Source organism: Dicentrarchus labrax, unplaced genomic scaffold (genome assembly GCF_905237075.1).
Source record: "Dicentrarchus labrax unplaced genomic scaffold, dlabrax2021, whole genome shotgun sequence".
In the NCBI taxonomy this organism is placed as follows: Eukaryota; Metazoa; Chordata; class Actinopteri; family Moronidae; genus Dicentrarchus; species Dicentrarchus labrax.
In genome coordinates this window covers 30,197,614-30,214,711 of record NW_026136718.1, presented here as the reverse complement: position 1 = coordinate 30,214,711, position 17,098 = coordinate 30,197,614, and the positions used below count along the sequence as shown (strand labels likewise).

Sequence of the window (17,098 nt, the reverse complement as noted above, 5' to 3'; positions counted from 1 at the left end):
TTACCATTACTGAGTAAATGTGTGTGAAAGGGTGAATGTGGCATGTAGTGTAAAAGTGCTTTGAGTGGTCGGAAGACTACAAAAGGCGCTATACAAGTACAGGTCCATTTACCATTTACGACATCTTCAGGATTTTTGATGCAAAAATTATCATTCCCACACAAATGTGTGAATCAAATTGCAATATCTGTTGAAACTATATTGTGCAGCCCTATAAAATAGCCCATTCAAGCATGCAACAGCTCTATTTGTGACAGTCGCAAATACCAAACCGAACCAGAGCCAATGTGAATGTTATGAAGCTGTACTTGAAGTAGTATTGACACAAACATTTTCTAAATTAACCTGTAGCACTGAGTAAGCAAATGTGACACCTTTTTTCTCCAGCCATGGTTTTCATGGGCAAACCAACCTCAGTCTCAGCTAACACTGGTCCCAGTGTGACAGGCTTGAGTTCTCCAATCACTGAGACACTCAAGCTGACCCATGCTGTGTATGTGTTTGTATGGACTTCATTAATATCCTGGAGAGCTTTTCTTGTGAGGCAGAGAACAAAAAAAAAAAACTCTCACTGCCGGTGAACGACTCATAGACATGGCAAAACTGGCTCCAATCGAACCTCAAAATAGGCTGGGAAACTCGTCTACCAATTTGTTTGGTTTACTAACCTGCTATACCAAGATATACCAAGGTCACTATCCTTTTAACATATACAGTGGGTACGGAAAGTATTCAGACCCCTTTCAATTTTTCACTCTTTGTTTCTTTGCAGCCATTTGCTAAAATCAAAAAAGTTCATTTTATTTCTCATTAATGTACACTCAGCACCCCATCTTGACAGAAAAAAACAGAAATGTAGAAATTTTTGCAAATTTATTAAAAAAGAAAAACTGAAATACCACATGGTCATAAGTATTCAGACCCTTTGCTCAGTATTGAGTAGAAGCACCCTTTTGAGCTACTACAGCCATGAGTCTTCTTGGGAATGATGCAACAAGTTTTTCACACCTGGATTTGGGGATCCTCTGCCATTCTTCCTTGCAGATCCTCTCCAGTTCTGTCAGGTTGGATGGTGAACGTTGGTGGACAGCCATTTTCAGATCTCTCCAGAGATGCTCAATTGGGTTTAGGTCAGGGCTCTGGCTGGGCCAGTCAAGAATGGTCACAGTTGTTCCGAAGCCACTCCTTTGTTATTTTAGCTGTGTGCTTAGGGTCATTGTCTTGTTGGAAGGTGAACCTTCGGCCCAGTCTGAGGTCCTGAGCACTCTGGAAGAGGTTTTCTTCCAGGACATCTCTGTACTTGGCCGCATTCATCTTTCCTTCAATTGCAACCAGTCGTCCTGTCCCTGCAGCTGAAAAACACCCCCATAGCATGATGCTGCCACCACCATGTTTCACTGTTGGGATTGTATTGGGCAGGTGATGAGCAGTGCCTGGTTTTCTCCACACATACCGCTTAGAATTAACGCCAAAAAGTTCAATCTTGGTCTCATCAGACCAGAGAATCTTATTTCTCATAGTCTGGGAGTCCTTCATGTGTTTTTGGCAAACTCTATGCGGGCTTTCATATGTCTTGCACTGAGGAGAGGCTTCCGTCGGGCCACTCTGCCAGAAAGCCCCGACTGGTGGAGGGCTGCAGTGATAGTTGACTTTGTGGAACTTTCTCCCATCTCCCTACTGCATCTCTGGAGCTCAGCCACAGTGATCTTTGGGTTCTTCTTTACCTCTCTCACCAAGGCTCTTCTCCCACGATTGCTCAGTTTGGCTGGACGGCCAGGTCTAGGAAGAGTTCTGGTCGTCCCAAACTTCTTCCATTTAAGGATTATGGAGGCCACTGTGCTCTTAGGAACCTTGAGTGCTGCAGAAATTCTTTTGTAACCTTGGCCAGATCTGTGCCTTGCCACAATTCTGTCTCTGAGCTCCTTGGGCAGTTCCTTCGACCTCATGATTCTCATTTGCTCTGACATGCACTGTGAGCTGTAAGGTCTTATATAGACAGGTGTGTGCCTTTCGTAATCAAGTCCAATCAGTTTAATTAAACATAGCTAGACTCCAATGAAGGAGCAGAACCATCTCAAGGAGGATCAGAAGAAATGGACAGCATGTGAGTTAAATATGAGTGTCACAGCAAAGGGTCTGAATACTTATGACCATGTGATATTTCAGTGTTTCTTTTTTAATAAATTTGCAAAAATTTCTACATTTCTGTTTTTTTCTGTCAAGATGGGGTGCTGAGTGTACATTAATGAGAAATAAAATGAACTTTTTTGATTTTAGCAAATGGCTGCAAAGAAACAAAGAGTGAAAAATTGAAAGGGGTCTGAATACTTTCCGTACCCACTGTATATGTTAAAAGGATAGTGACCTTGGTATATCTTGGTATAGCAGGTTAGTAAACCAAACAAATTGGTAGACGAGTTTCCCAGCCTATTTTGAGGTTCGATTGGAGCCAGTTTTGCCATGTCTATGAGTCGTTCACCGGCAGTGAGAGTTTTTTTTTTTTGTTCTCTGCCTCACAAGAAAAGCTCTCCTGGGGTCTGAATACTTTCCGTACCCACTGTATGTATGCTATGTTGTATGTCAATGACCAAGATCATTTTATGGCAACACTGGAGAGCACAAAGATTCCTTTCATTTTTGATGTGGGGGAATAAATAATGAAATAATACCTGGTCCTTTGGGTTTTGGGTTGCTTGAAGAGAATGGGTCATTGCTTGTGAAGTGACTGGTCTGCTGAAAGAAGAATAAGAAGAAATACAGTTAATAGTACATTCTATCAAGTCACAGTAAAACTTACAGAAGCCACTGTGCTTGAAATTATTTTTATGTTGTTAAAACCAAAGGTTGATTTCTCAAGATTTATGACGAGAAAATGACTTCACTTTTTTCCCGACATCACAAGATAATTATGGAGAACTTAAAAATGAGTGTCTGGTTCATTTGGACACACCTGATTTCAGCCTTCAAGATCACTGAAATGACTCAAGATTTATAACTGAACTAAGAGTTGTGACCAGAATGTACATCTGAGAGTTCATTTAAGCTATTAATTTCCTGCAAATATGATGCAATACTGACAAAATGTACTGAGATTTATTAAAAGAGCTCAACTGCAGATTATTTTTATGAACTTTTGCCTGGCTGCTGGCTCATTTTGTTTTGTATGAAAATAAATATTAACTGGCATGTACAGTGGGAGCAATAATTATTTGATCCCTTGCTGATTTTGTAGGTTTGCCCAATTACAAAGAATGGAACTGTGTATAATTTTAATCATAGGTACATTTTAACATTGAGAGACAGAATATCACAAAAAAATCCAAAAAAAAACATTGTACAAATGTTATATATTTATTATCATATTTTCTCATGAAATAAGTATTCGATCCATAGAACAATAGGACTCAATACTTGGTGGAGAAACCGTTGTTGGCAAGCACAGAGGTCAGACGTTTGTTGTAGTTTTTCACCAAGTTTGCACAGATCTTGGGAGGGATTTTGGTCCACTCCTCTTTGCAGATCCTCTCCAAATCCTTAAGGTTCCAAGGCTGTTGCTTGGCAACTCGAAGCTTCAGCTCCCTCCACGGATTTTTGATGAGATTTAGGTCTGGAGACTGGCTAGGCCACTCCAGGACCCTAATATGCTTCTTTTTGAGCTACTCCTTTGTTGCCTTGGCTATATGTTTTGGGTCATTGTCATGTTGGAAGACCCATCCACGACCCATTTTCAGTGTTCTCACTGAGGGAAGGAGGTTGTCGCCCAAAATTTCCCGGTACATGACCCCATTCATCCTGCCCTCAATACGGTGAAGTCGTCCTGTCCCCTTAGCTGAGAAACACCCCCAAAGCATAAGGTTTCCACCTCCATGTTTCACAGTTGGGATGGTGTTCTTGGGGTTGTACTCAGCATTTGCTGCATTTCTCTTCCTCCAAACACGGCGAGTCGAGTTGATGCCAAATAGCTCTATTTTGGTCTCATCTGACCACATCACCTCCTCCCAAGCCTCCTCCGGATCATCCAGGTGTTCTTTGGCAAACTTCAGACGGGCCTGTGCATGTGCCTTCTTCAGCAGAGGAACCTTGCGCATGCAGCAGGATTTTAATCCTTCACAGTGTAGTGTGTTACTGATGGTTCTCTTCGTGACTGTGGTCCCAACTGACTTCAGGTCATTAACAAGCTCCTCCTGTGTAGTACTGGGCTGGTCCCTGACCTTTCTCATGATCATTGATATCCCACAAGGCGAGATCTTGCGTGGAGCCCCAGAAGGAGGGAGATTGGCGGTGACTTTGTGTTTCTTCCATTTTCTAATAATTGCTCCAACAGTTGTTAACTTCTCACCAAGCTGCTTGCTTATTTTCTTGTAGCCCATCCCAGCCTTGTCCAGGTCTACAATTTTGTCCCTGATGTCCTTGGACAGCGCCTTTGTCTTGCCCATGGTGGAAACGTTGGAATGTAATTGATGTGTGATGTGTGGACAGGTGTCTTTTATACAGCTACATAATGATGTAAAGAGTTGACACAGGTGTTTTGGGTAATGAGTTGAGATTAGGAGTGCTTCTTAATGGAAAACTAACTGGTCTGTGGAAGCCAGAATTATTGCTGGTTGGTAGGGGATCAAATACTTAGTTCATGCAAAAATATGATAATAAATTTATAAAATGTATATGTTGTTATTCTGGATTTTTGTGTGATATTCTGTCTCTCAATGTTAAAATGTTCTTATGATTAAAATTATACACAGTTCCATTCTTTGTAAGTGGGCAAACCTACAAAATCAGCAAGGGATCAAATAATTATGGCTCCCACTGTATATGTCATTCCTCCAAGCATTGCAGTTATCCACAATATGCAGTACAGTGTGGTAGCCCAACAATAAGCAGTGATTTTAAAGTTTGTGCCACTCTTCAGATTTTACATTTATAAAAATACAAATTCTATGTTCTGGCCTTCGATCTTCAACTAGTTACCTTTGAGGGTAAAGTTGCACTTTTACTGAAGGGGTCTGGTGTGGAAAAGGGATCCATCTTTGTGGTCTTCTTGAAGAAATCCTCTGACGAAGCTTTGAATGGATCGGTCTCTTTGAAAGGATCTCCTCCAAAAGGATCTGTAGCAGGAATGATGGACAACTGTAGCTATTTTTCTCAATGTACAGATTCAAAAACTTTTCATTAACAGGCAACAGAACCAGGGATTGCGCAGTTTATTTTAAATCCACATACCAGCAGTAGCATCGATTTGTAAGGGTGCAAGCCATTGTTTTCCTAAGGAGAGAGGTAAAGGACTAGCAGGGCTCCAGAGTGCGACCAAAATTTTAAGAGTGCGACTAATAATTTTTCTAGGTCGCACTGGTGTACCTGACGCTGCCCAGGTGAAAAACATAAATTTATTTCGCAAGCGCATCATCTCTCTGTGTTCTCCTGTGACCGAACTCACACACTCATGGTAGGATCATATCGTGTTCTAAACCAATAAGAGACAGAGCTCGGGCGGGTCTTTGCCTCTGATTGGCTGTGGTCCTGATGACCACGCTAAGTTGTGTGTGTTTAAAAATTGCGCGCGACCTGAGCGCCACAATAGCTGACTAACTGAAACGGAAAAATAAAATAAACGCGACAAAACAAGGGAAAATGAAGAGAGGCAGAAATATTGAAAGTTTTTCATTAAGAAAACCAAGCCTACAACCAGCCCTACTACTATAATCCCATCCATCCCCACAACTGAGAGTCCATCCCATCAAGACACGGAGCCCTCGGTCCCTGGTGAGATACCAAGCCCCGGTCCTTCGGTGACAGCATCAGACTCGGAACCAGAGGAGGAGACAACCGAGTCTGGGATAGAGCCCGGCTCCGAGACCCAAATTAAAAAGGTCAAAATATATTCCTTCAGACAGGACTGGCTGAAACAATTTCCCTGGCTGAGGTACAACAAAGGACATAATAGAATATATCAGAATATGGCCGGAAATAGTGCATTTGTGAGCGGGTCAACAACGTTTTGTATCGAAACTTTAAAAAAACATAACATACATAAAAAAAACATACGATATGCCATGACAATGTGTAGAGAAAGTGGCCCCTCTCCCAGCTGCATTTCAGCGGCAGGTGGTAGTAATCAGGTCCTCCTTTATTTGGAAATGTTTTATTTTGCTTAGTGTTTTAGTTTGAAATGTTCAACTTCAGCTCAGTGAAGCACTTTAAAGACTTTATTTTTGTTTTTATATATAATTGTATATAAAAGGTGACCTTATGACGTTAAAGGCGACGCAATGAAAAATTTGGGTGCACCTAAATTTTGTGCTGGTGCACCTAATAAAAAAGTTAGGCGCACCAGTGCAACCAATGCAAAAAGTTAGTCTGGAGCCCTGACTAGTGTGAAGGATTTGGTGATATCTAGCACTGAAGACTTGCAGACTGCCTTCAATAAACTACAGTGGTCACAAAATTTGCTGCCGTGGTCCACTTGGATTAGTTCAGTTATGGGAAAAAAAAAGGAAATAATAAAAAGGAATTAAAGCTGCAAGCAGCGTTGGGCGGGACCTCGCACTCCACGCAACTCGGGGCGTGCTGCGGCCGCGTCACGTGCCGTCGTAACACGTGTGGACCACAACATGAAATGTTCACGTCACCCAACTCCCAAGCTGTCATCTCCAGAAGCTGAGGGAGACAGCTCTACATCGTCACACGTTTCAGACACTGCAAATGACTTACACTTTTATAGTCAGACTCTTCACTCCAAAAGGTGGAAATTCAGCCCCACGCCACGGACACACAATTTGATGCACAGTAAATATTTGATTAACTTATGATCACCAATGTGTCTAGATTGCAGAGGTCGAATATGAAGTCAATATGATAAAATCTGTTAAGCCCTGAAATGCCGGAAATGGCATCACAGTGGCCGACTTTGACGGCACGCCACGGACAGGCCCTTCAAAGTACAGTCAAAAAATTAACAGCGTTCATTCAGCACCATTTTTTGACTGCACTGACCAATTTTCAAGTAGATCCAATAAAACCTGTAGGAGGAGTTAGTTAAAATAGAAGCCCTGAAATGCCAAAAATGACATCACAGTTTGACATTCGATTCAAAATGGCCAACTTTGACGGCACGCCACGGACACGCACTTCAACGTAGAGTCACAAATTGAATAGCGTTCATTCAGTACTATTTTTTGACTGTACTGACCAATTTTGAAGCAGATCCCAGAAATTCCCTAGGAGGAGTCCGTTCAAATACAAGCCCAAAAAGTCAAAATGACCACAAAATGGTGAAAATTAAAATCAAAATTGCAGACTTCCTGTGTGTTTTGGGGCATGGGTCCAACAGACTTTTTTGTACTTCTCGGCACGTTACACGTGCCTACCGAGTTTCATACATATCGGTGAAACGTGGCACCGGGGCTGCTTTTTTAAAATCCTGTAGGGGGCGCTACAAACACGACAAACACGATTTTTGGTATGTGAGCTACAGGCACCAGTCTACATGTGTCCTGTGAATTTCATATATATAACTATTACGGTCTCCGCACAGCTTATTATCTTCCACCATAGCGCCACCCGGTGGCGTGATTTTTTTTCCTTTTTAGGGGAGCTTCACGGAGCCATGGGCAATCATCCTACCAAGTTTCGTGTTAATCACACTTGCCGATGCGGAGATATAAACTTCTTAATTTTAAAGAGCGCCACCTTGTGGTGATGACCTGAAATTGTGCACGATATATAATGAAGACATAATAAACTATTGACCCAAGTTTGGTGTCAATCGGACAAACCAGTGTGGAGAAATGCCCAACTTCCTTTTTTGACGAAAAATCAACAGGAAGTGCTAATTTGATAACTTGCTTATTTTTTGAATTATCAAAATACTTTAAAAAAAATGTTGTCAGGACGGTCTCCAGATGCTACGTGCAAAGTGGGCGTGGCCTATATAGGGAGATTCAGCTCCATTCACCAAACGCGTGGATATAAGGTTTTTGAATGTGAGACAAACGATGCGGGAGTTATTAGCCTATCGAAATTTGCCTAAAAGTAGCGCCACCTAGTGGCCTTCCTAGTGGCTGACCTGAATGTGACGCATAGAATATCTGATATCGCACCAGGCCCGACAACTTTTCCAAATAAAATTCACGAAAAGTATACGTTCAGGGGGTCAAAAATGCAGTGAAAGACACTTAAAAATAATAAGAATAAATGGACCAAAAACAATAGGGACCTTCCAGCGGTCACTGGCTCGGTCCCTAAAAAGTAAAAACATATAATAGAATCTTCTAAAATCACTTCTATTATACACTCGTCCATTCCTGGTCAGCATCTTCCAAACTGCCATATTAAAAGACCAGTGCGTAAAATGTAGCGGCATCTTGTTGTGAAGTGGCAGATTGCAATGCCCTGACCTCATCCTCCCAAGCATGTAGGAGAAACTACAGTTGCCACGAAACTCACGAAAAACACAAAAGGCCCTATCTGGAACCAGTGTTTGGTTTGTTTGTTATGGGCTTCTGCAGAAACATAGTTGAGAATAGTTAAAAACAGCTAATTCTAAGATTAGAAATACACAACGATTCTTATTTTCAGGTGATCATACACTAATGAAAACATACCTATGAATTAGGGATGAGCGAAGATATTGCCTGTGACACATATTGTGACAATATGCAATATGATTCACCATTAGTGTAGACACAATCGTTGTTGCATCGCAAATTCAATTGTCATTGAAAATCATGACCATGTGCCATTTTTTGGGGTCCATACCAAAGACACGTTTTCTTAAATCTGGAGAACAACATTTGCAAGAAAAGAATTTGAGCTTGGGAGAGCAGTGAGGAAATTTCTTTAGGTTTGGGAGAAAATAAATTAATAAAATGTAAGCCTAATAGAAGAAAAAGTTCAGATTTGTAGCATCTTTTCAGTACTACAGTACTTTTCGTTTATTTATTGCAAGTCACATTGTTATCACAATTTTGGCTGCAACTCGTTTCAACTCCGGAGCGTGCCATCTACAAAAGTTCTCTGATGACTCCTCCATTGTCGGCTGTATCGCAGACGATAGGGAGGAAGAGTACAGAGACCCGATCAGGAACTTCATTGGATGGTGCGACAGAAACCAGGGAAAACCAAAGAGCTGGTGGTAGGGGATAGAGGTTAGAGATGGTGGACAACTACACATTCCTGGGGGTGACACTCGACTGGACGGACCACCTACGGGTGGCTGTGGCTCAGAGGAAGAGCAGGTCGTCCACTAATCGGAAGGTTGTTGGTTTGATCCCCGGCTCCTCCTGCCACATGTCAAAGTATCCTTGAGCAAGATACTGAACCCCAAATTGCTCCTGATGCTGTGTATCGGTGTGTGAATGTGTATGAATGATTAGTTTCTGTTCAATGGACTTTGGATGGACATCGAACGTGTGTGAAAGGGTGAATGTGGCATGTAGTGTAAAAGCGCTTTGAGTGGTCGGAAGACCAGAAAGGGGCTATACAAGTACACCATTTACCATTACCATTTACCATACTGAGGCTCTCTACAGGAAAGGACAGGGCAGGCTGTTCTTTCTGAGGAGGCTCAGGTCCTTCAACATTTGAGCTCAGATATTACGGATGTTCTACCAGTCTGTAGTGGCCACTGTCATCTTCTTTGCTGGTGTGTGCTGGGGAGGAGGCATCTGGACTAGGGGTGCTGAGCAAGCTGGTGAGGAAGGCCAGCTCGGTGGTGGGGATGGAGCTGGACAGTATGGAGGCTGTGACTGAGAAGAGGATGATAGGGAAGCTAAAAGCCATAATGGACAACCCCTTTCATCCTCTCTACACTGAGCTCAGGCAGCTCAGGAGCACTTTCAGCCACAGACTGACCCAGCCAGATTAAGACAAGTTTAACTTTCAACCTACGATGCACAAACTATTATCTTTAAATGCACATGTACAGTTTAGTTTTTTAGTTTTTTAGTCACACGCTGCTCAAAATATTGATTATTATTTGCATACCACTAACACATATAGTGTGCATATTTTTCATTATAGTCTTATATTTTCTATTATATTATATAATATTCTTATTTTGTGATTCTTTTACACTTCTGTACTTTTTGCACTACATTCCCCTATGCTGCTGTTTCTAATTTATATTTCTCCTTTGGGGGATCAATAAAGGTACATCTTATCATCTTATCTTATCTTATCTATTTAACAGTGTTATTGGACATTGCAGATTTTCCCCATATTGTGCAGGCCTAGTGATAATTAGATATTGTATATATTGTATGATAAGTCAATAACGTAATTATTGTGACAGGCCTATGCACGATGGGGGGTGGGTTATATACTGCAGAGTAGCTGGAGCAGGTTCTCTGCTGTGTGAAAAGGCTGATTTCTATCACTGATCTCCATCTACTATGCAGAGAAGTGAAACTCTACAATATCATAGAAGAGGGAAGTGGGACCGAAGTCACAGTTACACATACTGCTGTTTCACACATGTCAACAAAAAACAAGGCAGCCGCCACTTGGATGTGTGTGTGACCGTTATTTCAGGGTTAACACACAATTTAGCCAGGGAATTCCAGTGTTGGGGTAGTTGTAGTTGTTTTCCTTGGTTAAAAAGAGAGCTCCTAATGAATATATTAATTATCAACGGGCTAGGGAGAATATTGCACATACTATATTAAGATAGAAGTAGAGCAGTCAACACTCTAACTGTTCTTTTTATTTATGACTTTGCATAGGCTGATAACAACAACTGCATTAAAATGAACTGATTTTGTTCTGAATATTGCAACATTAAATGCTGGTGTGACCAGATCTTAAGGCAATAAAACTGAGCCCCTTCTCTCCAAGTAAATACCTGTGGATGCTGATGGCTGCTTTGCAAAAGGGTCATTTTGGAAAGGGTCACCTATAGGAGAGGAATCCAGAAGATGGAAGAGCAGGAAGAAAACAACAAGGAAGAGAGGAGGAAGACACAGACGACAGTCAGAGAGCAACTCAAGCTAAAAACAACATCAGCTGTCAGGTAGAAAGAAAATGATAAACAGAGCTGTGAACACGTGGTCAGCTAAGAGAGGAGGAGATGCATAATGTCTGAAAAGGAAGGAACAGAGCAGAATAAATGGGCGAGTGAAGGAAGAGAAGAATAAATACCCTGAGAAAACAATAGAGGGCGACAGTGGAAGTAAAGGGGGGGATAACCTTTGAATGGGTCTGTTTTGAAGGGGTCTTCCGAGTGGAAGGGGTCAGTGGGAGGCTCCTGAGGCTGGCTGTTGAACACGGATGGCTTCACTTTGAATGGATCCTCCTGTGTTAAGGAGAAAGACAAGCAAAGAAACAGATTAGAGGAAGATTTACACACACACACACACACACACACACACGCACACACGCACACGCACACGCAGGCACACGCAGGCACACGCAGGCACACGCACACACAGAGATTTTTTTCAGGACTTTTCCAGGAGTTTTTCTTGATAATACAGGGCAGCACTTGCTTATAGACGGTCATATTAGTTGCAGTTTCAGGCAAATTAACTACATTGGCTACAGCCCATCAGTAACAGTTCAAAGTATAATTTATTTTATCTTACAGACAGATTTATCATCTAGAAATTTGAATTGTTCATTGTACATACAATTAACACAACTGTGCATGTATTTATCAACCACAGCAACAACTACACATTGATCATTAATAGGCTGTATGCATGGAGATATGAGAATGTTGCTTGCAGCTCTGGAAAAAATACACAATGATAAAAAGATCACTGCAAGTCAGTTCCACTTTACATCTGGTAAAACCGCTTTGAAGTGTCACACAGTTTATCCTATCAACAACAGAGTTTCAAACTAAATACGCAATCTGAGTGACAACATAACAACATACAACATTTTCCAGGACAACATCGATTATTTCCAGGATAATTGGTCATTTTAATCAATTTCCACGATTAAAAATTGGTCTATAAATTGCCAGGTTTTCCAGGTATTTAGGAACCCATATAAATGGTGAAAAGTGGACACAACTATGAATAAGAGACATTGTAACCCTCACCCACGATGTAATAAACGGAGAGCAAACCCTGCCCTTATTACACCACACAACAGCACACACCTACCCCCTTTCCCCCAGGATGAAATTTCACTTTAAAAACTGAAACATTTCCATTTTCTGGCAGTTTGTATGCACTCTTCTTCTTCACCCACTGTTGATCCCAAGAGCTGTTTGCCAGGTGTGAGAGGGATTGAGCCATGGTAATGATGTTGTTATGAGTAAAGTGAATAGACACAGAGGTAAATTGTGGGATTAGATCAGTGCAGGGAAACTTAAAAAAAATCCAAGTCTGCAGAAAACACAATGGAGAGTCAGAGAGAATAATAAGCAGGGTTTTAGATAAAGACGGTTCAAATAACAAAAAGAAAGCTAAGGATTTGGCATGCTCCAGTCTACAAACGGCTGCTAAGCTCTTGTCTAGAGGATAATAGGGATGGGCAAAGAGGAGGAGGAACAGGGAGGATGAAGAAACTACAAAACTACGTGGGGCGGCTGTGGCGCAGAGGCAGAGCGGGTTGCTCCCTAATCGGAAGGTTGTGGGTTCGATCCCTGGCTCCTGGTGCCACACGATACCAGCAAGATACTGAACCCCAAATTGCTCCCGATGCCGTGCATCGGTGTGTGAGTGTGTATCAATGTTAGTTTCTGTTCGATGTGAATGTGTGTGAAAGGGTGAATGTGAATGAGAATGTGTAAAAGCGCTTTGAGTGGTCGGAAGACTAGAAAGACGCTATACAAGTACAGGTCCATTTACCAAAACAGCAGAAACAGCACTCCTCCCAACACTTTTGTTTTTCAATTCCAGTCTTGTATTGTATGTCTTGTCATATAATGTATTGTGTTTTAGTGCAAATTTTACTGCACCACTAAATCCAGGGGCAAGAAACAGTAGCCTATTAAACTTCTTTTAATAGCCTAATAGGTTGATGACTTCTGTAAAATAAAATTAATTCTACTGTTCTGTTGAGGCCACAGCGGAAAAATCGGCTGTGGTGAGAACAGCAAAGCATGACACGAAAGTGAGCTAACGCGTAGAGTTCCATAAACATGGCCCACCATTGTGAGCAAGTGCTGTCCTGTATTGTCAAGAAAAACTACTGGAAAATGTTCTGGAAAAGTCATAGAAAAGGATTTCTTAAGAAGAGTGGGAACCCTGAACAGCCACGTTGCTGCTTATCCTCCAACAATTATTTGTCATGCATGAGCTCCAACCACAACACAAATCAGCTCTGCACTCCTCCCTTACATACATGTTTTAAGGGTCTAACAGGGCTAACAGGCAATAAGCACATGAGAGGCAGTTTCGTTTCAGCTAGCTCAGCTGTTTCTATTGATTGTGCTTTTGGCTGCTCAAGACGTGCCAGTTAAGAGGCCTTCTCTCTCTATCAGCCACATTGGGAGGTAAAAGGAGAGTAGAAATCCTGACCTGTGCCGCCCTCACCATGGCTGGGAATCCTCCATTCTCTCTGTCACTGAAGCCCTCGCTCATGTCAGCCAGGTTGGTCATACTGCCACCGTGGGTTCCATTCAAGGTGCTGTTGTACTGCTCAATGCTTTTAGACACTTCCTGTTGGCTGTCCTGAATCTGGGACAACTTACTCCGAGCCTGCAAGACAGATACACACACAGATCAGTGACAGTGGGAAGTATGGATGCTATGCTTCAGAAAGCTCCTTGTGGACCTCTTTGATTTGGGCAGCTTACTTCTGCACATTGGAGTTTAACACACATAAAACACACAAAACTGACATGCCCTCTGATGATTGCAGTCACACCTCACACGCATCTTGTGTAATGCAACACAGTGTCCAACAGCAGTGTTTACAGAGTTGCAACAACTACACTATGAACCACACACCAGCTGGAATACGTCCACCTAATAAATACACAAAATTATAAACGCAACACTTTTGTTTTTGCCCCCATTCATCACGAGCTGAACTCAAAGATCTAAGACTTTCTCTATGTACACAAAAGGCCTATTTCTCTCAAATATTGTTCACAAATCTGTCAAAATGTGTGTTAGTGAGCACTTCTCCTTTGCCGAGATAATCCATCCACCTCACAGGTGTGGCATATCAAGATGCTGATCAGACAGCATGGGTATTGCACAGGTGTGCCTTAGGCTGGCCACAATAAAAGGCCACTCGAAAATGTGCAGTTTCACTGTACTGGGGGGGGGATCCGGAAACCAGTCAGTATCTGGTGTGACCACCATTTTCCTCACGCAGTGCAAAACATCTCCTTCGCATAGAGTTGATCAGGTTGTTGATTGTGGCCTGTGGAATGTTGGTCCACTCCTCTTCAATGGTTGTGCGAAGTTGCTGGATATTGGCAGGACCTGGAACATGCTGTCGTATACATCGATCCAGAGCATCCTAAACATGCTCAATGGGTGACATGTCCGGAGAGTATGCTGGCCATGCAAGAACTGGTATGTTTTCAGCTTCCAGGAATTGTGTACAGATCCTTGCAACATGGGGCCGTGCATCATCATGCTGCAACATGAGGTGATGGTCGTGGATGAATGGCACAACAATGGGCCTCAGGATCTCGTCATGGTATCTCTGTGCATTCAAAATGCCATCAATAAAATGCACCTGTGTTCGTTGTCCATAACACACGCCTGCCCATACCATAACCGCCACCATGGGCCACTCGATCCACAATGTTGACATCAGCAAACCGGTCACCAACACCACGCCATACACTCTGTCTGCCATCTGCCCTGTACAGTGAAAACCAGGATTCATCCGTGAAGAGAACACCTCTCCAAAGTGCCAGACGCCATCGAATGTGAGCATTTGCCCACTCAAGTCGGTTACGACGATGAACTGCAGTCAGGTCGAGACCCCGATGAGGACGACGAGCATGCAGATGAGCTTCCCTGAGGCGGTTCCTGACAGTTTGTGCAGAAATTCTTTGGTTATGCAAACCGATTGTTGCAGCAGCTGTCCGGGTGGCTGGTCTCAGACGATCTTGGAGGTGAAGATGCTGGATGTGGAGGTCCTGGGCTGGTGTGGTTACACGTGGTCTGCGGTTGTGAGGCCGGCTGGATGTACTGCCAAATTCTCTGAAACGCCTTTGGAGACGGCTTATGGTAGAGAAATGAACATTCAATTCACGGGCAACAGCTCTGGTGGACATTCCTGCAGTCAGCATGCCAATTACACACTCCCTCAAAACTTGCAACATCTGTGGTATTGTGCTGTGTGATGGAACTGCACATTTTCGAGTGGCCTTTTATTGTGGCCAGCCTAAGGCACACCTGTGCAATACCCATGCTGTCTGATCAGCATCTTGATATGCCACACCTGTGAGGTGGATGGATTATCTCGGCAAAGGAGAAGTGCTCACTAACACACATTTTGACAGATTTGGGAACAATATTTGAGAGAAATAGGCCTTTTGTGTACATAGAGAAAGTCTTAGATCTTTGAGTTCAGCTCATGATGAATGGGGGCAAAAACAAAAGTGTTGCGTTTATAATTTTGTTCAGTGTATATACAAGAGTAAAGCCATGTAGATAGAATTGGGTCTAATCTAACAGATAACAAATTGACATTTCTTCCCCCATCCTGATACAGTGGAGCTGAGTGGAATTTAAATGTGGTGCCTTCCAGACTTTTCCTGTAAAGAGAAAAGTTATTTTAATAATAAGGTAAAAAAGATAAGCTAGAGTCATTTCCAATGCATTTTTGTGCATTTATGTACACCTGTATAAAAAGTAAATACTATTTCAGTGCTTTCAATATAATATATACAAAGTTTTAGTTGCCCTATTCTGCCACAGTACCACATCCACTTTTTGCAGCAATTTGCCAGTCAAGTGTGTAACATTTAGGAGGATCTATTGACAGAAATTAAAAAATGTTTGTATAGTCTGTTTACTCTTTCACCTTCCTGTTTTAACCTCCTATTTTCATTAAAAGGTACAAGGTACAAACACTATGATACTTGCATCAGACAGTTTTCAGCCTGCCCTATGTTTACTGTATCAGTCCCTATCAAATAAACTATAAATAAATCACCTGAAAATAAGAATTGTGTTTTTGTTACCTTAGAATGAGCCATTTTTATCTACAAAGTCCACCATGTTGAAGATTCTGACCATAAATGGATCAGTGCATTATACTGAATGAGTGATTTTAGAAGATTGTATTATATGTTTTGATATATTTTCCCTTTGAAACCTTGTCATTATTAGATTAAATTGTAACTGAATGAATCCAAGCTGACCACAGCAGTTGTTCTCTATAAAATAAAACTTTTTACAGCCACCTTTGAAGCCTTTAGAGTATTTGATACTCAGTAGACAGATTTTGGGCATTTCCTCCTAAAATAGGAACATGCTAGCATTTAATATAAGATATAACATGGATTTAGACCTCAAGCTGCCTGAACTTCTGGACCACCCCTGGGTTGCAGATCTTATGTGGTGGTTTTATGAATAATAAAAAAGGTCTAGGGGGACTATGTCATGAAAATCAACGAGGCAGCAGTAGTTGTTACATTCAGGAGAATATAACTGTATTAGGGATTAATATCATGCATGTTATGGAGAAAGAATGGAGACTACATGATGCATCAATCACTTGTTGTGTGTGTTTAAAGTCAAACTGTGCATGTAGGTTGCAGGTGGTTAAGTGGTGTGTGTGAGATGAGTGGCTGGTAGGAAACAGATGACACACCACAGCAGCTGAGGCTGAATGAAACCCTCACACAAGCAGTTCAATGTTGTGTTCCAGTTCCTCTAGTGGTACAGGTGACCAAATACTGTCTTCCATGGTAATAAATAGTAGATAATACAGTGCAATGGTGCCCCCTGTTGACATGTTTCCTACCTGGTTGATCTCATCCTGCGTGGCCTTCAGAGACTTGATAATGGTCTCCAGTTGGATCTTGCCAGCAGCCAGGCTCTGCTCCAGCTGGTTCTCCTCCTGCTGCAGCCGGCCGAGGTCAGCCTTTGCCCGGCTCAGCTCTTCCTCTTGGCTCTGCAAGTCTGACTCCTGGGAGTGGATCTGACTCTGAAGGGTTGAGATCTGGAGGCAGGAGCGA

General features: G+C 42.2%; 2 protein-coding genes across 14 annotated transcripts in view; both read right to left on the bottom strand.

Moving 5' to 3' along the window:
* Window positions 1-17,098, bottom strand: part of LOC127350793 (epidermal growth factor receptor substrate 15-like 1) — a 66,531-nt gene that overhangs the window by 24,727 nt on the left and 24,706 nt on the right. For 5 of the 13 annotated variants that reach the window (XM_051377786.1, XM_051377777.1, XM_051377781.1 and 2 more), the window contains 6 exons: window positions 16,885-17,082; window positions 13,467-13,646; window positions 11,182-11,287; window positions 10,838-10,888; window positions 4,969-5,105; window positions 2,670-2,733 (listed from right to left, as the gene is read on the bottom strand). In XM_051377786.1, coding sequence (XP_051233746.1) covers window positions 2,670-2,733; window positions 4,969-5,105; window positions 10,838-10,888; window positions 11,182-11,287; window positions 13,467-13,646; window positions 16,885-17,082 — 736 coding nt within the window. The remainder of the gene's footprint in view (window positions 1-2,669; window positions 2,734-4,968; window positions 5,106-10,837; window positions 10,889-11,181; window positions 11,288-13,466; window positions 13,647-16,884; window positions 17,083-17,098) is intronic. The other 8 variants (XM_051377779.1, XM_051377784.1, XM_051377780.1 and 5 more) reach the window with 5 other exon arrangements.
* The window catches only part of LOC127350659 (epidermal growth factor receptor substrate 15-like 1), a 30,715-nt gene continuing 24,664 nt past the window's right edge, over window positions 11,048-17,098 (bottom strand). Inside the window, exons 13-16 of the mRNA XM_051377478.1 lie at window positions 16,885-17,067; window positions 13,467-13,646; window positions 11,182-11,287; window positions 11,048-11,073 (exon numbers count right to left, since the gene is read on the bottom strand). Coding sequence (XP_051233438.1) covers window positions 11,048-11,073; window positions 11,182-11,287; window positions 13,467-13,646; window positions 16,885-17,067 — 495 coding nt within the window. The remainder of the gene's footprint in view (window positions 11,074-11,181; window positions 11,288-13,466; window positions 13,647-16,884; window positions 17,068-17,098) is intronic.